This window comes from Montipora foliosa, chromosome 14 (assembly GCF_036669935.1).
Source record: "Montipora foliosa isolate CH-2021 chromosome 14, ASM3666993v2, whole genome shotgun sequence".
Taxonomy (NCBI): domain Eukaryota; kingdom Metazoa; phylum Cnidaria; class Anthozoa; order Scleractinia; family Acroporidae; genus Montipora; species Montipora foliosa.
In genome coordinates this window covers 5,054,193-5,077,739 of record NC_090882.1, presented here as the reverse complement: position 1 = coordinate 5,077,739, position 23,547 = coordinate 5,054,193, and the positions used below count along the sequence as shown (strand labels likewise).

The window sequence follows — 23,547 nt, the reverse complement described above, 5'->3', positions numbered from 1 at the left end:
GGCTGCTGCAAATTGGACACAATTCGTCCTCGGGTACCGACGAAACAAATACTTAATCATAGCCGACATGTCGAAGAGGTCCAAGATCGCGAATGTTATTTCCTGGTTGTATACGTCAAGTTACGCTTCTGTCGATTTTCTGCGGAAGGTTTTATTGCTGATGTAAATCTGGTGTACAAAGAACCGTATCGTTCCATGATATTTGGCGGAAAAACTAACTTGGAATGAGGTGAAAGACGATAGCGGAAAATGGGTAAAAAGACGTCTTTTCATTGACGCAAAATTTCTTCAGCTTCATGCATGACCGTTGGCCTGAAGCCAAAATGCAGGATTACGTTACAGGCGCGGCTCATCAGGACCCAGAGAAGTTTAAATGCAATTTCAAAGAAAAAGTTTCCAAAGGCGACGCAAAAGTCACGAAACAAACTCTTTGCGGCGACTCATACTTTCCTTGTTCTTGATGCGTTTTATTAATTGGGCTTTGCCGATGATGAGGCTCAATCACCAGCTTGTTTAGTGAACAAAGTTCACGGCGATAAATAAACTTCATTGAACCAAAACAATTAGCAGAAAATTAGTTTCCTTTTTATTGCTTTTCGATCTGAGCTGGTCAGCAGGTAAATTCTCCTCACAATTTCAATGAAATATCAGTGAGGCAGGTATTGAGAATGAAAATAATGTAACACCAAATTCTCATGACCACCCAACAAAGACATCTATCACAATGGTACTAGTTAGGAGAATGAACGTCTCAGTCTTCGGAATGAACGGGTTAACACTGGCTTTATTGCCCTATAGACCCTTTGCATAAATGGCAATGTACATCATAGGCCTCACATTCATGTGAAAAATCCTTTGTCTAGAAACATAAGTACGAGGATAAGGATTTTACAAGGTATTGTTATTCAAATTTAGGCGCCATTTATGCAAAGAGTCTATCGGCTGAGTCAGAAATCATTCTCTATTTTCGAATTCCCCATACTACACTTTGTTTGCCCCCCAAATTTTGCATAAACCATTGTTTTCAAATGCTCTTGGGAATATGCAGTGTCCCCAAGCTTAAGAGCATTTGAAAACAATAGTTTATGCAAATTTTGGGGGGTAAACAAAGTGTATTATTGGAATTCGAAAATACGAGAATTGAAAGTGAAATAAATGTCTCAATTATTAAGACAACTTACATATATATACGACAAAGATTAACCTCTTTAACGTCGGCTGCGATGTGACGTGATTCGATTTGTTAGTTTGTCTTTTTTGCACCCCATATAAGCCAGGACCAATCTTAAAGCCTCTTTCTTCCTAGCCTTCGAAAGCTGGCGGTCGTATTTCCGGTTGTCGAATCACCTTTATTATTCTCGACCCCAGAGCCCGCTTTTCTTTTGGTCAGCACCAAGCACGCGGACTCTGGCTGCCCAAAACAAAGCAGAAGTCCGCGAATCACGGACTTCCGGCTCTTCTGCGCATTCTCATAAATTTGAAACAATAACGGTTGTCAACGGTTACAACATTATACAATTAGCGCGACTGCGCGTATTTTGGCTGTGACCGGCAGTCCCAATCTCGTACCCAGAGTTCTCGGGCTTTTTGGTCGGCGGGTGAGCGCCCAGAGGTACTCTGGGATAATGGACTTGAACATTGGCTTTGATTGGTCGCTTGCATGACAGTGGCAGTCAGACAGGAAGTCCGTAAATAATATGAAGAAGTACCACGACCAACTTCGAAATCTGAACTAGTTTCAGTACTGTCTGTTTTTTTTTCTACCGTCGCTGTTTTCCCGTAACTTAAAGCACCTCAGAAACAAATTGCAGCTGCTGTTGGAAAAGTACTACTTTTCCAAAGCAGCAGCAGTGACCGTGGAAAACACTACACAGTCTCTTTGAGAGGATCCTTGGAAGAAGGTCTTGTCGAACGAAAACAGAAAAATGTAGTAGAAGAGGATATTGAAGTCGTTTCCACACCTACGGAAAGTGTCAGATGTTTTTATCTTTCACTCGCTCTTACAGCAAGCCAATGAACATTTCTCCTTGAAAAGAAACCAGTGTCTTTTTGGTGTGTAAGCCTAAAGTTTTGTTTCTCGAACACTTTCAGTAGCTTTGAGTCATCATTTATTTCCTACTGTTTTCAGTTTCCGTTTTAAACTCAAGCATGCGCAATTAGACCGAAACCCCACGTTTTCTGGGAAAATGGAGTCCATTATCCCACAGTCTCTCCGGGCGCTCACCCGCTGACCAAAAAGCCCGTGGACTCTGGATACAACATTGGCAGAGTCCGTGTTCTTGGTGCTGACCAAAACAAAAGCGAAGAGAATGTGCATTTGCGTGTTATAAAAGCTCGGAAATTTTCTTATCCTGAATACTCTCTCCTTTAAGAGGTTGCCAGATAACTGCTGATAATAGGAAAGAAATCGAGCTTAAGTCAAGTGATTTGGGATCAAGTCCCATTAGTATGCACTGAATGTCCAAGAACCCTAGAATTTTCCTATACAAGAAGCAGTTTGGAAAACGGCCTAGAACCAAAGATGTGGCAAGTTTTACGTAAGTGTGAGAAATCGATTTTTCCCAGATTTTGTTAAGGGGGGAACAAGACAAAAATGGCCGATTTCATGGGCAAGCTTCTAGGAAATAAATCTCCGATTTTTGCCTAATCGAAGTTTTTGTGTGCAAAACAACGTAGAAAATAGCCTCCTTCGCAGTCGTTTTAGCCTCGCCCCTTCCCACGAGAGGGACGAACCTAAAATGGCCAAGAATAAAAGAAATGGCAAGCTTTTCAACAGTGTCAAAACCATGATTTTCCAAGATTTTGCTAATGAAGGATCAAGGCAAAATTGTCAAAAATAGCTGTATGCAAACTTCTAGGAGTTTTAAGAAAGTAGGAAATAGAAGTCGGGACATGCCCTAACTACCATATATGGCATGGATCCTGAAATTTTTCTAAAAAAAAAAAACAGCTTGGACAACGGCCTAAAATGAAAGATATGGGAATTTTCCGATATTTTTCGTAAGGGGGGAGGGGGCAAAAGGCAATATTTTAAGGCCTTGCCTTGGACAAAAACAGCTAAAGACTGTTTGCCCACCTCACCCGAAACGATGTTGTATAGGAGTAAGTGCAAGGAAGCCATCTGTGTCTTAACATTGTTTGAAAAAGCTGTAACAAGAACACTTCATGAAAATAACTTCCTTGATAAGGACGACCAAACAACAAAGTCTCAACCAGCCGATCAAAAGTTTTAAACTGACTGTCGAAAGTAATAGGCCTTTTGCAATTAACGATTACATGGTACAAAATCCGCCATGCTGGAGGGCAAGCTCATTATTATTACCCCACTGGGACATTAAAACAAAGGCAAGTCAAGCTTGACTGGTTCAGGTCTCTTTGTTTTAATGTCCCAGTGGGGGAATAATTTGAGCTTGCCCTCCAGCATGGTGGATTTTGTACCATGTGATCGTTAGTTGCAAAAGGCCTATTACGCGATTGCAATTGCTGTGCTTAGTGATTGGTTTATAAATCTCGCGCCAGTTTATCAACCAGTGAAAAGGAAAACCAAAATCCAATCCCGTCTTGCACGCGCGACTTTTCCCGCGCTTTGAGCAAGTTACACGGCATTGATATGCATTTTGATTGGTTCATTAGGTTCTTTGCACCTGCTGTGATTGGTCGACGTAATAACTTTGGTGTTTAAAGTGTAAATTAGGCCTCACTTGATTTCTGTCCTTTGGTATCTGTTGTACGCTCGAACACTAATTCGCGATTAAATACTAAGGTTCGAGTTTTGGCCGACGAAAAAGCCTGTAATCTAGTTTTACGCCTCAGAATCACGTGGAAACACTTTTGATCGGTAAGTAAACTACAAAAAATGCTGAATAAATTAAAAGTGAACCAAAAAAAATACAACTAGAAGTTTCCGCGCATCCAGGATTCATGCTCAATCAGGCTGTCAAACTGTTTCCAGGATTACACAAAACAGTTGCAAAATGCAACATGTATCTAAGGTTGCCTTCCACAAGTGAAAAACGGAACTCCCTACCCTGCTAGCAGCCGGTTTCTCTTATGCTTCCCGGGAGAGGAAACTACTGTGAGTAACTGTTCGTTTCTTTGAGCGAGCCGCCGTCCAGCGCCATGGTCGAATAAATTAAATTTGATCCGGTAAAACGAGTTACTAAACTTGTTTTGGCACTTGCGCTTGCGCTTGCGTTTAGCTACGTAACTGCTGCGTTTGGGCGAGCTTGCTCCCATATTTTTCCCCACTCTCTTTCGAATCTTATGTCTGCGCATGACCCGAAGCTCTGGGAAACTCTATGTAGGAAAACATTCGCCGTAGGGTTCTTATAGCCAAAAATTGGCTACTTGGACCTTACAGCGCCTGCTCATTGCCAGTGGTAACAATCTGAGACGCTTTTTATTTTTCTTCACGAAAACCAATGAGAAGACACTTTGCTTTAGGGTTCCTCAGAGCTATTCTCTCCCTGAGTCATGCGCAAAAGAGAAGAGGTCTGGGTCGAGATTGTATTTTTCCCGCGAAATATGACGATGTGATGTCACGTGGGGCGTGACGTACTTCGCACATGCTCCATGGAAAATCTAACGTTTCTCGGGAAGCGTTGGAAAAACCAACTCCTCGTAGGTTAGGGACTCACGGATCCATTGTTTTAAAAAATATTAACAACCGTATGTTGTTATTAATCACTGTGAGGTTTATTGTGAATTTTTTTTAGCATCAAACCTGGAAGCAAAGCAACCAGGGCGATACCGCAAAGCTTGATGATCACAGAGACTGTAAAAAGTTCATCTAATGACTCTAACTGTGAGAGAATAGACCCGGTTTGACAGCATATAAAGTTGTACGGCATGAGACCTGAAAAATAACAAACAAAAAATGGAAGCAGGATAGAAAAAATTGGATGGACAAAATGTGGATGGAACCACTGAAAGCAGCATTAAAGAAAGCACGAATGTGGAAAAAGCCTTAAGTTTGAATTTCTTAACTCAGTTGCAGATACGATCCAAAACTCTGTTTTGGTCCTTCAAGCAAAGCTTAGTTTGTCAGTCTGTTTAGGGCACCAAACAGTATGTTACCTGCATGCTATGTATAGGTTGTTTCTGCGCATGACCACATTATTGTCCCTTGACCAACTACTTCAGGACGAATTTAATTTCAAATTGGTTCATTAATATTAATTTTTTACATGAGGAAAACAGTTTTACTGGTGAGGCATCCTCGGAGACACAGGGGCAGATCGTGGAGAACGCGCATTGAAATAAGGTCGTGCTGCATGCTGCATGCTGCGTGCTCGACATACCAGTGTGGCCTGTGCGATCATGAATTTCTCGAGATTAGCAAAGTTTCAGCCACAGCAATTGATGCAAGAAATCTAGAAATACCTCGGAAATTGGGGCAGAATAAAAATAATTGTTAGATCAAAATTAATCACTGCTATTTTAGGTGAACCGGGAAGGGCATCTTTCAAGAAATCTCGCACAGTTGGAAATATGCTACTTTAACGATACCTGCGAAAGGTCCAGCGTATTTCTCCGCTGATATTCCGAACGATTCCCTGTACATTTTGTGCTGTGATTGAGACTTTTCTCCTCGAGCAAAATCAGGCGAGTATGTCGATCAAGTGATTTTCAGTGTAAGAAGACACAAAACGACTTCACGGCCGACTGATCTCTGATTGGGCAAAAAAACACAAAGAATTTCTGGCACCAGTCGGTAGTCAGAATTATCCTGACTGTTTGGAACTGGTGTAGTAAGAACGTGTCCCCAGGGGCTCTTCTCGCCCGACTATACTTTTCTTCGTCGCCATTTTCTTTCGCTCATTTACACTTCCCCTTGCCTCCGCGATCTGCTCCTGGGTCTCCGAGGATGCTGGTCAGGCTGACCTGATATTTGCGACCTTTCATGGGAAAATTGGGTTGTCAAGCCGTGCGAACAAAACGGCGATGGACACTTTGGTCAGGCCATGGGAACAAGCTGACTTTTTAATGCCCATCTCCTATTGATGGTTTTCACTCACATGACCAGTGGCCATATTGATTTCATGGAAAAAAAGGGGAAATAGTTACATAAAAATAGAGTTCAATAGGCAATTTGCATGATGGCATCATTTACTATCTGAGTTGGAACCTGCTCAAAACCAACAACTACACGCCAAAGACAAGGTCAGCTTACCAATTAACACTGAGAAAAAGAACTGAACTATTGGTACATCCAAAACAGGTGATGACATGTTTAGGAACCAGTTAGGTGACATGGGAAAGAGCCGTAAAAACAATAGAAAAAAGAATAAGCTATCAAGATTCTCTTTGACCTGAAATGAACCAAAATACCACAAAATTAATTTCATTACCGTAATTTCAAAAAAAGTACATCTCATGTAACTGCGTAGTCTCGGCTGCGAGGGAGACCAGTAACTGCGTAATTCATTAATGTCTTTAATGTCTGGTTTTTAAAGTATGGAGAAAAAAGAACCTACTGTTTTGGGTCCGTGATTCATGGTTCCTTTTTACTCTATAAAGCTAATGTCATTAAATTTTATTTAGCTTCTTGTCCAGTCCAATTGTGTTATTTTTTTTGTTTTGTCTTGTTTTTTTTTTAATTTACTTAAACAATTCTCATTTTTCCCCCAAAATCAGCTAGGCATAAATACTGGGGGATTACACTTGTGTTACATGTAGTTACTGTAGTATTCCTGTAATACCAGTAAATAAAATAGAGGAATGCTAGCCTTAAACTAACTCAAAAGGAAACATACATGTAACAAGTGGACCATATTTAACAATTATTTGCCGAAGGAGAAGTGATTATCGGTGAATATTCACCGAGACGAAGTGGAGGTGAATATTCAGCGATAATCACTGAGCCTGATTATTTCAAAAAAGAGAAAAAAAAACATTTCAACGCAAAATCATCTTCGTGGCAAAACGACTACTGGCAGCCATTTTGTCCGTCGAGGTGATTATCGGCTGATAATCCGAGGTAACGAGCCAATGAGAGCACATGATTTTGAATAATCACTTGTGTATTTATACTAAATTTCTTTATTCCCTTCTTCCCATCCTCCTTATCACCTACTACATGAAATACTGTACAAGCATGAAATGCCTCTCTGTCATCAAGTCACACAATACATGACAGTAACTTGTCACTCAATAGTTGAGTGAACACTATCTCGGCCCACACAGTGAGTCTGCCCAAGTCAATTTGGGGATCCCATTTTTGAAAATTAACAAAACAAGAGATGGAACCAAAACCCAGAGAGCAAAGTGTGTGGATTTTACTGTTTTAAGTTCACCTACCTTCTCCTGCAAGGCCTGTAGTCTCTCTGGAAAAAATTCTAACAAGAGAACTTTGCCAAAAGCTTTGGACAAAAGATAACAAAAAGTGGCTCCACAGGCAGTTAAGAGACACACTAAAGGAAAGCCAGCCCAGATTCCAAATATAGTACCAGCTAACAAGTTCTGAAAGCAGACAACAATTATATCAGAAACTTCTCACAAATTCAGTTTCCTTGAATGATTTTTCCTTGTATTTATTCCAATAATTTACAAATATAAAATACTCTAACTTGTTTCTCAGAAGCATTTTTAAGATCTATTCTATTGCTGCAACGTCCACCGATCCCAAGGCATAGGACTATGGAGTGGGAAGTCCCCACCCTACCCTACCCTACCCTAGTGGCAGTCCCACAGATTTGACTCTGTCTGAAGCCAGATGATTTTACTCGTCAATTGAACTCTTTCATAATGGGTGCCAAATAAAATATTATTTGGTTTTAATGCTAATAGGTCTTTCTAGCCTGGTTACGACAAGCAAGTTTCAAAAGAATTTTTGTTTCAAAATGAGGGCAGTGAGTCTAATTAACATAAAGACAAAAGAATGTAAAACTGGTTGCCATTTATAAAAGTGGTCTATGCTGGTCAGTTCAGGGGTGTCAGAATGGGTTAACAACATCTACTGTAGGTCTACTCAAAAACTGTCCCTTTAACCCAAAATTCCTTCCTAAGAGAGATTCTCATAGATTTTACTCTGTCTAATGGCACACAATCTTACTCATCAATGAGGACCAGTTCAGAGATTAATAATAATTATTACCGGTATTTCAAAACTTAAGAGAAAGTGCCACACTTTGTAATTATGTTTGCATCTGGATTGGAAAGCTACAACAGGTTACAAATTGCTGAGACACTCCCGTTAAAAAAAACAGCTTTTCTAGCTACCAATACCTGCCATATCTACGATTCCAACCTTTCCCACTTCCCCCCTCCCTCGCCCCCTTTCAATGTTGAATGTTTAAGTTTTTAGCAATTTTTGTATTGCTAGTAACATTGGTAAAAGGGCGGCTGCAGTGTAGGCGATAACAGTTAAATTAATAATACCCCAAGAAGGTGAATTGTCTCCTCTAATTTTGTAACTTGTTGTAGCAAATCATATTTGTTTTGATTTCCTCACATTCAGAAAAGTTCCAGGGAGCAAGTCCTCTACCACCTCCTTCAGACAGTGAACTAATTGACACCTCAAACACCCTAGGGTGCCCCCAGTTGACAAAATTAATAAAATTGTGTGGCATTAGACATACGAAGTAAAACGCAAGATATTTCTCCAACTCTTTTCTCTCCCAAGAAATGTCAAGATTCTACTCTGTCTAACGCAAGATGATTTTACTAGTCAATGGAGACAGCTTCAGGGGTGTAAACGTTATAAAAGTGCCCCTGTGATCAAAAAAACCACTTCCTTTTTTCCTTCAGATTTTGAAAGTGTGTTTGCTTAACACCTGACTGGCAAAATTTTGAGCTTTGATTTTTATCCAAAGGCCGTTTACTTTGAGTGTAAGTTTTGGATTTCACGGTCCGCCATTACTCACGTTAAAAACTGACCGATTGGACCTCAGACGGTTGGATCCAGGGAAAAGTGACGTCAGAGGCTCACTAGCTTAAAATTTCAGCGTGTGAACGTATTGAATTCTTAAACTAGTGAGTCTTTGACGTCATTTTCTCCTCGATCCAGCTCTCTCAAGAATATGTTAGTAATGACAGACCATTAAATAGGTCCGAAAATTACAGTTAAAATAAAGAGGTGTCTTTTTGAAATCAAGGCTTAAAATGTGGGTCACTTGGTGTTTTGTTAACATAGTTTTGAAATGCAAAGAAAAATATGAATTGATTTTTTGGTCACAGGGGCACTTTAAGGTTAAGCTTTTAGGAAAAAAACTTAGAGAGCACATACCATAAATACGGATCCTGGAATAGCAAATGTCTGTTTATACAAGTAAGCACTGCAGAAGAGCAAAACCACATAGCTAAAATTGTCTTTTCTATACTGCTTTATAAGGCTGGCTAGAGACTTCAGGTCTTCAAGATTGCTTGGAAAATGGAGGTCATAGCTGGTGATATGGACAAAATGGCTATTACTGTACAGAAACATGATCATGAAACATGACTGTGCCACTTGGAACAGAGATGGGTAAACAATAATATAAAAACTTACATGAATTGATCTGCATGGTACATGTAGTTTTAAAGTTAAGTACATGACTTGTGTTTTTAAGTAAAAGCCCCATCATGTAATATTTTACATACAGTATTCTATCATCATATTCTGGAACATTCATAATTTTATTATACTTCTCAGATAGTATGCACCCTATGATTGGCTAATCAAGCGGGGCCATATAGCACAGTATGGCCTGCTGATTTTCGTGTTGTTTTATCTGAGATAAACTTGTGAAACTGTTTGAATCTTCCAAGGAACTATTTCAAAAAGCCAATAAGATTTACCGGTATTCGTTTTTCGGATTATGATGCTTGCCAATGATTTGTGGCAGTTGCACTCTCTGATTGACTTCAAATAGTTTCATTTCCTGTGTTACTGATTTCCTCAGAGATTATGGACTGGAAGGGTCCGCTCTCTGCATGTGGATGGGTGCATGACCCGGGGAAGGCTGCGAAAAAAGCTGGTGGGAAGTCCTGAGAGAGGACGCAAACAACCAAGTTTTATGGAGAAGGGAAACGGACATGCAATATCAGACCCGCAGTTCAGTGGATAACTGACGTCATAAAGGACAGTAATTATCCTTCTTTTTTGTGGCCACTGCACATCACGCCTGGGACACAAATTTGCTCCATAACTTACAGTAAAGACCTCAAACTTGGTTTAGAAGGTGGTATTGAATGTAAACAACATGTGAGCAAGCAGTCATACAACTATAAAATCATACGGCTATGCACTATGTAACAGCAAAACACTCTCCAAAACATACATTTGTTAGGGTTAAATTTGGCTTGACATTCTTTTTGTCTAAGTGTCATAATGATTATTTTACCATTTTATAATTTTAAAGGGGCCTTGTCCTGAATCTTGGCAAAGAGTGTGTATGTACAGGGATCTTTGTAGAGCCGGATAGGGTGTTAGCTTTTCCACGAATAAGAATTATTCATTCGGCTTTGCTTCATGGGCTATGGCAAGGGCTTGTTAAATAGAGCTCTGGTATCAAAATATGTTTGAACTTTCATACATATAAATGCATCAGGCTGTTCAAAAACGTTTTCCTTACGAAATCTTACCGTCCGTTTTCCACAGCTTCTGAGGCAGAAGTAGAGTTGAACGGCGGTCGGAACATTGAAAGCAATGCCAAAAAGAGAGTGGCGGAAAAAAACGTGGAAGCAATCCCTAAGATGCAAAAAAATATCCTTTTTGTTTTGGACATTTTGTAAGTTAATAATAATAATAATTCAAATGTGATGACAACAGAGGACTGAAATCGCGGACATATTGCTTTGCAACCTGGCTATTTTTTGCAACCCGTAAGTTTATGTATGGAGTCACAAATTGTCCAACACTTTAAAAAGGCCTGGGTTCCCTGGAATGATGAGGGTCATGAAGGTGTAAAATGAGAGATGGGATTGACCTGATTTTTCGGTAGGAAAAATGGATATGACCACTGGGAACTGGGATCCCGTTACTGGGAATGGAAGGTAAAGAGTCCTTGGTTCGAATGGCATTCGCATTATCAGAGGTTATCAGGTATTTGTTCTGCTCAAAATTCCTGATATCAAATATTTCATGCGGTCTTCTTGCGTTCCTTGCTAAGTGGAACAATTTTCGTATATGTAAATCACGCCAAAGCTGAAATTCATCCAACTGGATTGCCACGCTAAGCAAAGTGAATCAAACGGTCGAAAATCCTCTCGGTTGAAGGTAGGCTTTAAACACACTCGTACAAAATGACTTTGAGGCTTTGGGGATTTATATGTTTTTTCCCTGAGCATTCCGCGAAGGCATGCATGCCTCTGACGGCGACGTCAATTTCGGAAACGCTACTGAAAAACACGATTTAATGAGAAAATCTTATCCTCTGTTGAAGGGGAAAAAAGTCAGTTCAACGGTTTTGCTTCACTATAGTAAAATCTTTCTTGATGTAGCCTGGTTATAGGCTTGCAGGTGGTGATCTGCTTGTGTCAAGAGCAAACTATCTAGTCGCCGCATTGGACAATTTCGCGGAAATTCTGGGACGAGTGAAAGCTTTGTTACAAGTCCCAGACCTGTCAATATGGCGATGGGGTCCGTACGCTTATCTCCGTCCGAAAGAACGCTTTGGGTGAGATTGTTGCAAATAGTTAGAAGACCAGTGCAGTCGGACATGTTTATTTGTCAGTTTGTGCCCTGGCGACGCGTATTCTCGAGTAAAAACGAAGTGGTTTTCCTGGAGGAGCCAAACCATCGATGCCTAGCCGAAAGCAAGCACTAGGGTAATAGGCGTAAATGACAGGTTTATGACGCATGTGTGGATACAACTTTCTCTCGGCGTATTTTGTTGAAGACGAAGCATCAATTTAACTCAATTTGACCGGGCAACGCGGAAAACAGGAAGGCTAAAATCATCACTGACTTCCATTAAGAAAACTGAGAAACAATGGAGTTTAAGTTTTCTTTCGAGCTCACTGCCGTGTTTGGTCGATGACATCATATAGGATACCCTTGAATGGATCGCATGAAAATTTAATGCTACATAATGGATGCTTTAGATCGTTCTTTTAAATTTTGACACTAAAATGTCCAGACAAATGAGCGTTTTGAAATGAAGCGCAAACGCTTCCATTCCCAGATACTTTCCTCGTGATGAGGGCCATGGTTTATAGTGACAACGAAGCACTACTGATTTAGGATCCAAACGGACAGCTCGGGAGAGCTTTCATGCCAGGTCGCTGGCGTCTGCGCCAGCTGGGCTTAACCGCTTCATGCTTACAACGACCCGAGCGTTTTTGTCCTCTGTTTTCTACTGTGCTCTTCGTCTTCCAAGTTATTTGTACTTTCTCGCTGCCTTTCTGGCTTGGCTGTCAGGTAATTCTCTAATCGCCTCTGATTTATCTTCTTAACTCAAGTTATGTTTAACGATTCACAAACCGCCGGTCCTAAACATGGCTGGTCACAAGGCGATGACATGGAGCGTGTTATGTTTCCGCGAGGAAAACGCAGAGCCCCTGACTCCGGTGTCATCGTTCTTTGCCCGGCTACATGACTACAGCCGACAACCCATTCAACCGAGAATATCAGCTGGTTATTTTATTAATTTTATCGTTTGGTTTAGTTGTTCAACTTGCAGTGTTTTGAACATGTAATGATCTTACAAACATTTCGTCGTGATCAAAACAAAGTGACAAAATAAACAACACAAGATTCCTTTGAACCTTCGGAAACCTTCATGGAGAAAAAAATTACACTTTTCGTCGAGCAATCATAAGTACATGAGGAAAGATTGAGTGTTGACATGTAGTGAACCACGCGTTTGAACGTAGCGTTCGCGGTTGTCAAGATCGCAACGTTACTTACTGGTAGATTAATTAGGCAGCAATAACAGAGGTATTTACCGAGCGCCCGAAATAAAAAAACCTAGTTATTAAGTCAGAAGGTCCTTTCGTTATACCTTTATTTATCATCTTGTGTTTTTCTTGCTTGCCAGTTAACCAATAGTCTCAGCCAAAAAGGCTATAGATGCCTTTTCAATTGCAACGATTAATTTAAACTGGTACCAGAGATTTCCTCTAATTGGAAGCACAAAAAAACTGTTTAGCGTTTATTCAATACGATCACCAGTTTTGCTTATTTAAGGAACACATGTGTATAATGAAAAAGCGACAACTAAAGCAAATCTTGCGAACAAATTATAATTTTAAAAAAACGGTTTTTTGCGGAACATCCATGGAAATGCATGATACGGGCAAAGCTATAAGGTGCGATTCTAGTTGGTTTACTTGATCCGAAACGAGTTGAAATTTCCATGGAGCTTTCGAGAACTTATGATTTGTTGCAAAAATAACGTGTTTTCTTTTAAAAGAAATTTTGCTTGCCTGCTAACGTCTCTGATTACAAATCACGTAATAAAAAAATAAAATAAAATAAGCCAAACAACAGAATGAATTTCTAGCCTAAAAACCAAGTTTCCTTACTCTAGATAGTGCTTCGGTTTAAAACAATAGAGAAGCTTCCCAACCTTGATGGAGTATGTCTCGGTTTCTCCGCAAGGCATTCCAGAATTTTGTTTTGTTTGCTTTTTAGGTTCTTCCTGGGTCTGACTAAGAGATAATTGCTACGGTTATAAATATAAATGGTTCGTGATCTAATTTTTAGATTTGACAGACCAGAAATTCACTGTTCCGTCGTTAAATAGCCTTTCGCCTTTTTTAGCGTTTTCTAGCCAAAAGTTGTTTTTTTTTTAGCTGAAAGTTGTTGTCATCTGTGAAAGAATCTATTGTTGCTTCAGTAGCCAAGTGCCTCAGTAAGCAATTTTCAGGCAGCATGGCTTTTGATAAACCTTTGTAGAATGACACAATAAAGAAAACAAATACAAAGAGTCTATTTTATAATTTCTAAAAATACTAAAATATAGTTTGTTGCCGTAAAAAAAAATGATTGGCAAACTTTTGAATGAACTTTCCGGGAATTCAAATTTTCTCCTTTGCACCTGGAGCACAAAAAGAGAGAGAGGGGGCGTCTTTTTAACAACGGTGACAAATTGCGATAGAGAGTTTTCCAAGGGACTAGCGAGGGAAGAGCAGCTTCACAACGTTTAACCTGATTTGCAGTGAACAGTTTCGAAAATCAAACGGCAAAACGAATGATGAATAGAATGTTAAGTTATCATAGTACGCTGTGCATATCCGTCTGGCCGTTTTGAAAAGGGTGCAAACTTTATTAAGGCGTTTCACGATTCAATATTATAAATTCTGCCCATGTCTGGTGAATTTTCATTATTGTCATAAAACGGAGCACATGACTTGGAGTAAACAACTCCCACACTAAGCGGCATTTTTGCAGACCGATCTATTTTTAGACGACTTTTTCCGCAAAACAAAAAAGCAAAGGCAGTTCCGGGGGGCTTACCATTTGTCAGAAAAAACCCGTAGTTCCGGTGGAAAAACAGTTGGAACTGTTGACACAAACGGCAATGTTCCGGAAAAAAAAGAACAACCTTCGAAGGTTGTCTTCTTTTTCCACTTTTACCAAAACGACTGGAATTTTCTGTATCATTTGTTTGCTCCACTAAAACCAGGCTCCGATGCGAGGATTACACCACTTCACTTGGCGGGCTTTGGCCGCCATATTTATTTGTACCAGACTCGTAAAGGCATTCGGAAAGGGACTCACAAATGGAACGGCTCATTCCGTTTCTCATTTCTTCGGTGGGGAATGTCCAGTACCATCTGTCAAAAATTTCTCACCAAAAATTCCGTTTAAATGGTAAGCGCCCCCCCTCCCCCCCTTTCCCCCCGGGAGGGGGGGGGTACTTCCTATTAATGGGGTAAGGGGGATGTGCCGCTGGATGGGGTCGTATTTTCGCGACTGGATTGACTATAATCGGGATGCATTTTCAACAGAGTTCCCGACAGAGTTACTAGAATGGGGTCGCAAATTGTCGGGATTTTGGGGTTTCCGAAAATTCTGGGTAGTGGGATTTAAATATGGAAAGATTCGCGGTAAAAAAGAGTTGTTGAAGAAAGAACTGTAGCGCTGTTGATTTAATATTTACTAGTCGCATTATATTCCGTTTTGAAATTACAATTAAAAGGCTTTATGTGAGGTTTAGGCATAAACAGAAAGTGACTAAATGGGGTAGCTAAAATTACATAGGGTCTATAATTGGCCGTAAAATAGATTATAAAGGAGTAGGGTTTCTGAGAGGCCAGCGGCACATACCCAGCGAAAATTGACCCACCTTCCGGTTTGGTGATGCTATGACGTCAAGTTAGTTTCTTGTGAAGTCTCATTCGCGGGAAATTCAATCTAAAAAGAAATCGGTTTGTGAAAACGCCGCGACAGGAATATAGGGCTGTTGTTTGCTCCTGGTCATGACAGGGTTCGGGTTTTTAAAGTAATAACGAAATCCTCTCTGTTATTTTCTAGAAAGTGCCTCATTAATGGCGCAAACCTGTCAGCCAAAGCAACCAGTCTTCAATGTAACTTTGTCCGCTGGCACAGCTTCAGGTTCGTTTTGGAAACTGGGTCGAGTCAAAAACGTCAATCATTGTGGCCAGCTGTGTTGTTATTATCCCGGATGTGACCTGGCATTTTCAGTGGACGATATTTGTTATAACGTCAAATGTCATAGTGAAGAACTGTGTCGGCTGAGAAAGAAGAATTTCTCCCGACATCAGGTTGCAGTGACCTTAGTTTCAAGGAAAATTAAAGAAGGCACAAGCAACCAAACTTACCGGACTATTACTGAAGAAGATAACAAAGGAAAGGACAAAGGCGAAGACATAAGTTTTAACGAACTTGACAACAAATACGAAAGTCACTTGCTATCTACGTATCAGAACGAAGACAGAGGCATTGATTTCGAATCCCAAAATTCCTTTCCTACGAAGGTTACTACTCGTCAGTTTATTTCAAAAATGCCACCAAACGTTTATTCAGATTTAGCAACAAAGACTTCAGACACTTGTAGTGCGGCGAAAAGTCTTCGCAACGTGACATTCCGGTCGGGGCTAAAATCCGGAGATTTCTCTGACTATGGTGAAGTGTCCGACATGAACGCTTGTGTGAAACATTGCTGCGCTCAAAAATCGTGCGATGTTTCGTTGTTATTGAGCAATCACTGCTACACATTGCACTGTTATAAGCCCGAACTTTGCAAGACTATTCCAGCGCATGGGTCTCCACTGGAATCAAAAATCGCCTTTGTGGTTCGTCAGCCTTCTGCAGACCAATCGAAAACGAGGGTCAAGAAGACCTCGTCGTCAAACAGAGGCTTGTGTCCGCATGGCGCTATTTTCCGTGACGTGAGTCTAAAGGGAGGCAAAAAGGCGGGAAATTTTCAAATCTTGGCGGGCGCAAGGGACATGCGCTCTTGTATTCAGAAATGCTGTGAAAATCCGAAGTGTCAAGTTGCGTGGCTTCTGGGGGATCACTGCTACTCGGTGGCTTGTTATGACAAGTGCATAACTGTGAAAAAGAGCCCTGGAAGAATTCATTCACAGCTTACTCTCCTAACAAGAAAACCTCAACAGTTAGGGAACGACAGTGAGTTGAGTTGTTTTTATTGCCATTGTTCGATATACTTATTTAGCAAATCGCAAGAGGGTATTATTGCTTTTGGGTAACTTACAATCAAGAGCAAAATTCTTTGGCTTGCATCATCAGGCAACTTTACCCATTGTCATAAATCTGTGCGAGAAAGCCTTTGACAAAGCATTCTTTTCTTGATTATAAAAAAATTTTATCATGCCAAAGGAAAGTTACTACGCACCTCAATTCTACGACAAAAAGTCTACGATAAATTTTACTAAATGATATTGATTTCATTCATTTATATGTTCAGATAAAATGATCAGTTTTTCAAGAAAGTGACACTAGACCAATACCATATTAATCATTTTAGCCAATCACAACCGTAGGAGTCGATCAAATGAGCCAATCACAACGCGAGAGATAATTGTAGCCGGCGTTATTGGCGGGAAAACGCTAGCGAGCAAATCGCATTCATTGGGTTTTACAGGTTCGAATTCACCAATAGGCAAGCAAAATAACGTTATTAAACCAAACGAATCGCCAAATAACTTTAGATTCTTAATTGAAACCGCTCTTACAAATTGGATTTGTGTGAAACTTGCTGCAAACGCCGACTGCTAGATATGTCATTCTCACGAGACTCTGTTTGCGTTTCTATCCACAGAGAGGCAAGATATTCCTGGAGCCAAAGGGAGCACTGGTAAGTGTTTAAATGAGATTTCTACGAGAAAAAATTGCACGAAACATTTGGCCACAAAATTGAGCTGTATTTGCAAACTATTTCAACTGCTTACTATGTAGCAAAGTGTGCTTCCACAAAATCAATTTAACATTTTTATTTTGCTCGCACACTATCTATGAAAAACAATAACAACGATTGCTTTTTTCACGCAGATAAAGAATTCACCGTGTTTTTAACAATCACTGACAGAGTGTTTACAGACAATCTAAGAGACATCGAATCTCTAGAATTTCTTAACCTGGCGGAGAAACTTCAAGTGGCGGTAAGTAGCCATAGAAAGCTCTTTGCGTACAGCGAATTTACCTAAAAAATGTTTACGACACCGGCTATCTCAATAGCCTCTCCATGAAATCAAGTTCTTGTGTGAAAGTCTGTTTCATAAGACCTGCTTGACATTTAGAAAAGTTTTTAGGAAGAATCTAAAAAGGTCACCTTCTCCTTGAGCATAGCGTTTCCGCTGACTGGAAGATAGCACTTCTCAGCTGAGCTTCGATCTACAGTATTAAGGTCGAAGCACTGATTTCAACCTGTTATCGCGAGTACTTCCATTAAAATACTTTAAAAAGTATGGAAAATGTCGGTAGTCCAGCTTGTCTCTTAGGTTACTGGATTATTGGCAGCGGAATGAGACCAGTGGAAATGCGTCGACTCACTCAGTTTGTAGAGAGTAAAATTGAAAAGGTCCTTTTTCTGGTTTTAATTAACGGGAGTTAACCGAGTGGGTATTGCTTCATTTAAGAATTTAATAAGATTTTGCAAGAGCCCATAACCAGGAGCTTACAACTCCAATACTAAGTTACTCTATGTAACGGCATTTTCGCAGATGAAGCTATTTTTAGACGAGTTATTAAATAAGATTTGGCTTGGACAGGTGACCATTATCAATCCCATGGGTAATAATTTCTCATACAAGACTTGTGATTGACTGGAAAGGTCTGGTTTCGCGGGGAAATCAATCTAAAAGTAACTCGGTCTGTAAAAACGCCGTGCCACAAATACAGTAAAATTGTACGCTCCTAATCATGGACTCCTAGCTTTTGTCATGTTTTTTGGTCACAATAAGTTGTTTCTTATTGACATAACTATGACATTGGATTTTTGTTCTCCTCAGATTGGCACGGTATTTATGAACGCTCCTTCATTGCAACCAGAAGTGATTTCCTTTAGGTGGGACTTGTTTTAATTGAAATAACCTTTCGTAGCTTAATTCCACAATGACACAAGTTGGCACAAAATAAACCTCATCAGGAATATAAACACAATAAGTGTAAAGAAAGTGAAACATAAGCGGAGACAAGCCTAATAAAGCAGCTGCTTTATGTGCAGCGGAAATACGGATTCGATACAGAAAAGATCCAGGCCAATCGACGACTATTATCCGAACGTTTCTTACTCTACGGTCGATCCACGAGACTTACCAGGCAAGCTTCAAATGTTGTAACAATTTTAACGAAAACAATCAACGCTATCACCAAACGGCTAATCTTCTTTTAAAGCTGAATTTAGAACTAAATACTCCTTATTTGAGCCAAAATACCTAAACGTTGTAATGTTACTTTCTGAAGTGAATGTCTATTTTCTCAGGTTTGTATCTGATATCCAAGATTTTCCTTTCGTGTACCAGTCTAGCAATGGTTGGAAATATACATTATGTAAAACACGCCTTAGGGAATTGTCGAGTGAGGTTTCGGTGGACGTCATCCCCTAAACACACGGTCAGCGGCAGCGTCGCCTTCATGTATAAGCCAGGTCACCGAGTCACAACTATAAAATGGTCTTCTGCGCTTGCGCACGTTACTTTTCCCGTGCTTACTTAACAAAGATGAGCATCATTTTATCTGAGCCTACGTTGATATCCTTGTGGAAACCAAACTTAAGTGCAGCTTTTATCATTGTTTGTCACTTTTTAATCATATTTTTTTTGTCTTAACCAGGCCTAGCCCAGTAGTTGCTGAATTGAAATTAACAGCAAAACCAAAAACGCTGGTATCAGATGTGCTGAAGCAGCTGATAGCTACAGTCAAAGCTGGTCTGTTGAAATCTTCCATCGATGGAATCCCAATTAGTTTTAAATTAAGCGAAGCTGGCTTTCGCTTTGTAACGTCCAGCGGTAAGTCGTTCTGAAAACATGCGCACGCCTTCTCGTTGATTTCTTTGCGTTAGCACCGAGAGTAACGACCTCATGCCAGCTTCGAAATATGCGCATATGCAGTAAAGTCGATTTTTTTAACCACCGGCAACCACTAATGCTTAAATTCGATGCCTTGTGGAAGAAATAATTCGCGGACTTTCTGCTTCAGAACCACTGAGACGTCGTTACGCGGTGTCATTGCTTGAAAGAACACAACTTGTTAGGCTTGCAGTTTGGTAAGCCAAGTAGGTTAATAAGCCCTTTAGTGGAAGTGCTCTCGACTGTTCTCTATACATTTGTTTTCTCTCGACTCCCGGTTAAACTACTGAACCGGAACTCGGAGCTCTGCATGACGTCGCATTAGTTTGCTAAAGAGATTGACGAGACATTATTTGATGATAACCAGTGTGGGATTATTTTGCCACAATTGTGACGCTTTTCTTTCGCAATAATAAACGGAATGTGTAAGCAATTCCAGAAATTTTCATCTTATGTGACATCTTGTGTGACAAGGTCAAGCCTCTCTCAAATATTGCAAAACGTAGCATATGTTCCTTGTTAATCGCACTAGGAAATGTTTAATTTGGAACGTGCGGTTTCGAATCCGTATCAAAATTATACTCTGTTATTTTCTAAAGGTTCAAATTTGGTGTGCGGTCCGGAGCATGATTACGATATCAATTGGAAGCTGGCAATGTTCAACACAACCGATAGTCGAATATGCCCCAGAAAGGCGCAAGGTATTCCTCCAATTACTACTGTTTTTTGTAATAATATAAAATTAAAACACCAATTAAGGACGGTGCCTACCAATTAAAGATATTTTTGCCCCGGTTTATGATTTTGCAGAAAATGTAGATCTTAACAAGTGTTATTGAAATCCAAAAAGAAAATTGGGGGTAACCACGCATTTTTCAAAGATAATTGATGAATGATATTTGTTAAAAGCTTTAAAATACAAAGCAATGTATGGCGTTCTTTCTCAAATTAAAGCTTAATTATCTCTCAAAAATGCATGGTTACCCCCAAATTTCTCTTTGGATACCCAGAGTACTTACTAAGATTCACTATTTCCGGATAGTTTTAAACCGCGCAAAAATATCCCTGTATTAAGAAGCACCAGCCATAGGAAATCAGAGTATCTCGAGATGTGCAGAACGTATGCGCAATGACAATAGTAGGCACCGCCCTTAACGTAGATTCTAAAATAAGAGAATGGGAAAAAGCTTATTCTTGGTTTTCACTCACGTGATCAACAGCCATGTTTTTTCAAAGAAAACGAAAGAAAACCTTGACATAGCGTTCAATTTCCGGAGGGTTGGGTCGGGGTACCAACATGGCCGCCGTTTCTTTGCTGGGGGACACCAACATGATGGCTATGACGTCATGTGCAAACCAAGAATAAGCCTTGACGAGGAGAGACGTAGCCTAACAACGCAGACGTATTTCCGCCGGAAATGCGTCTGCGTTCGCAGTCTAGGAGAGACGCGGCAGTAGACGATTTTTTTCTAGAACTATTAAACCTTCGATAAGGTGCCGCACAAATCGATTAGTCTTCGTAATATAATCGGCCAGTCCCGTGCTGTTAGTTTAAAGTGGGGCTTGCTACATAGTTTTCGAAACGCGCAGGAAAATCAAATTAGTTCCTCGTCGTGTACAGTGTATCAGAGGTTTCTTTAATAAAGAAATACAGAATAGATAGTGCATGCTAGCTTTCTAATTGGTGTCCTATAACGATATTGTCCATACACTTGACCTCTCTCGAACAATTGAAAAATTGTCCAAAAGAGAAAACTCGTAACACATGGATGGAATACAAATCCCTTTGCCAATCCTATTTACATTGTCAGAGAACAAAATAAAACTGCAGGTGGGTGGGTCCTTGATGGAGCAAAGGTGAACTATAATGGTTCATGTTTATTTTGACAGGGAAGTCCAGCAGATTTTGTGCTGGAAATGAAACTCAAAATGCAACTTGGCAGGATCCAAACTTCAGTGAATGCGTCTCCCATGCGTATCAAATACTTCACCAAGATGTAAGACGACGTTTTTTTTTTCCATCGGAAAATATTGCTATTCTGGTTTTGAAGCGATTTTGATTTGGGTGACGTAAGGCAAGAGACAAAGTAAGGAATTTTGGCGAATCTTAGCAGAAACACAATATGAATGCAGTCGGGTTGAAGCGCGGGAAAACGTGCACGAGAAGATCACGTGTTATTTTGCTTTTGTATCTGATTGGCCAAGAATAAGGGGTGACGTTTGCAAGCCAATCATTGAGCGAAGTAATGCAAAACTAATGAAATGAATCATGAAATAGCTTTCGTCACTTGTCAGTTATTGAAAACGACTTAAACATGGCGTCTTGCGCTCCTTCATTTCACAGAGCAAAGATCTCGCCGACAGAGCAGCGAAAAAACTTCCGTTTGCCAAAGTAACAGCAACGCAGATCATAACTCGTCTTGAGAAACTGGTTTTCAGTGATACCTATCGAGACAAGGAGATGATTCCTTCGCTTGCGGATCAGCATAAGAATATCCGAGCGGCAAAGAAGAGCAGCAAAGGTTCAAGGCCACGTGGCAATTCTACCCTTGCGAAAAAACTCTCCAAACTGGGCAAGAAAGAGAAAGATAATTTTCTTCCGGTTACGGAAATTCCCAGGGCAAGCCCGGAAACTATTCCCACGGGTACGACGCAAAAGGTCGAGGATCATAGTCCTGTTTGGTTTTCGGATTCAAAAACAAAGAAAACGGCATTAAACATCACGAATGCTTTGAGAATCACTAATTTGAATCATCCGATAACGGATGGTCATGTTTTACCAACTCCAAGAGCCCAGGCTGCATCGCAAGTTGGTATGCCTGTTACGGAATCGAGCGTTCCCTTTCAAGATAGCAACAGGGTACCCACTCAAGCGCCGCCCTTGCAGAGACCAAAAGCGTGGGGCATAACCGAATTTAATCCGAGGTCTCGAATCCAGAATGGTGCTTCATCGAGTAGAGCTATGGCTGGACCGAGTCAAATTGGAAGAACATTGAATATATCACCGATTCGTAACGTTTATCGAACTCCGAATCAGGTTCCGAATCGACGACTTCGTCCTTATCCTTACAGATCCTACCCCTACAGATTTCCAGGCAACCAAGCCTGGCAGGGTCATCGAGCTGTTTACCCAAACGCCTGGGCCCGAGGGTATCCTCGGCAAAATTATCCAAGCGAACAACTTAATATCAGGAGAAGGAAACGCGATGTTGCTCTCAAAGGCATGAAGCGACGGCAAAATACCTTCTTGTACAATGCGCCCCAGCTCCTCCCACGCTATAACAACCTTGCTAATCGAGGTCTGATACCAAGTTCAAATTTCCAAGGACAAAGGAATTACTTGCCGCAAAACCCGAACCCTTTTTCTGCTGGTTATCAGCGGTCACCCTACGTTCAATCCCGCGGGATGGTGCTTTCACCGGCGGAGCAACAGCCAATTCAAGTTCAAAACTTGAGATACGGGACGGAACCGGGAATTTTTCCAGGTGGACATCCTGCGCCAGTTGAGCGATGGCCGTCCTTTGTAAATCCAATTCCGAAACCCACTTTAGCGTTGCCTACTCAAAGTACACCACGGAGGGTGTTGGCCTCTACCAAGGCAACGATTGAAACTGATCCCACGAGTCGAACGCTGGGTCAAAGTACAGAAATCAAGGAAAAAATAATACCCAGCAAAGAACTCAAACCACTTCACAAGGTACTAAATACGCCACCGAAGAAAAAGGCTGTCGCTTCTGTACATAGAGCGAATGGCTCAATTAATAAAAAACCCGTGCATACAGCTAAAAAGCTGAAGGACTCGACGTCTCCTTCATCAAAAAGGAACGAAACTCACGTTGTACCAATGTTTGGTGGAGATATCTTGCTTTCTGTTGGCGTGTTAAAGTTCTTGCAGAAATTTGTTCATACGAGTGTCTCGGCTATTACAGAAACTGAAATGAAGGTAAGTGCATCCATCAAACTAGACTTTTTCTTCGTACGTTTATTGCAGGCCTAGGGCAGCGGTGAACGTCGACGCGAAAATCGTGAAAGCGTAAGGTAAAAAAGACCAGGGAGGGTCTGTTCGGAACTGAAATCTTCAAGGGAAAATTAGTTTAAAAAGAAGTGTCCATCAAAACAGGGAGAAGC

At 40.6% G+C, this 23,547-nt stretch overlaps 2 protein-coding genes across 3 annotated transcripts in view; one reads left to right on the top strand and one right to left on the bottom strand.

Moving 5' to 3' along the window:
• Positions 1-4,671: 4,671 nt before the first annotated feature.
• Positions 4,672-10,779, bottom strand: LOC137984878 (transmembrane protein 41A-like). Its single transcript, XM_068832202.1, has 5 exons — positions 10,564-10,779; positions 9,227-9,383; positions 7,300-7,461; positions 6,173-6,311; positions 4,672-4,855 (listed from the first exon to the last, which is right to left on the bottom strand). The coding sequence occupies exons 1-5, from the start codon at positions 10,704-10,706 to the stop codon at positions 4,680-4,682; spliced, it is 777 nt and encodes a 258-aa protein (XP_068688303.1). The 5' UTR covers positions 10,707-10,779; the 3' UTR covers positions 4,672-4,679.
• A 105-nt stretch (positions 10,780-10,884) lies between these two features.
• The window catches only part of LOC137985149 (uncharacterized), a 27,420-nt gene continuing 14,757 nt past the window's right edge, over positions 10,885-23,547 (top strand). Inside the window, exons 1-9 of one of the 2 annotated variants that reach the window (XM_068832650.1) lie at positions 10,885-10,974; positions 15,401-16,519; positions 17,172-17,207; positions 17,402-17,511; positions 18,361-18,416; positions 19,184-19,359; positions 20,019-20,120; positions 21,310-21,416; positions 21,764-23,362. In XM_068832650.1, the coding sequence (XP_068688751.1) occupies positions 10,968-10,974; positions 15,401-16,519; positions 17,172-17,207; positions 17,402-17,511; positions 18,361-18,416; positions 19,184-19,359; positions 20,019-20,120; positions 21,310-21,416; positions 21,764-23,362 (3,312 nt within the window). In that variant the 5' untranslated portion in view covers positions 10,885-10,967. Of the gene's footprint in view, positions 10,975-11,988; positions 12,341-15,400; positions 16,520-17,171; positions 17,208-17,401; positions 17,512-18,360; positions 18,417-19,183; positions 19,360-20,018; positions 20,121-21,309; positions 21,417-21,763; positions 23,363-23,547 lie in introns of those variants that run through there. The other variant, XM_068832649.1, reaches the window with a different exon arrangement.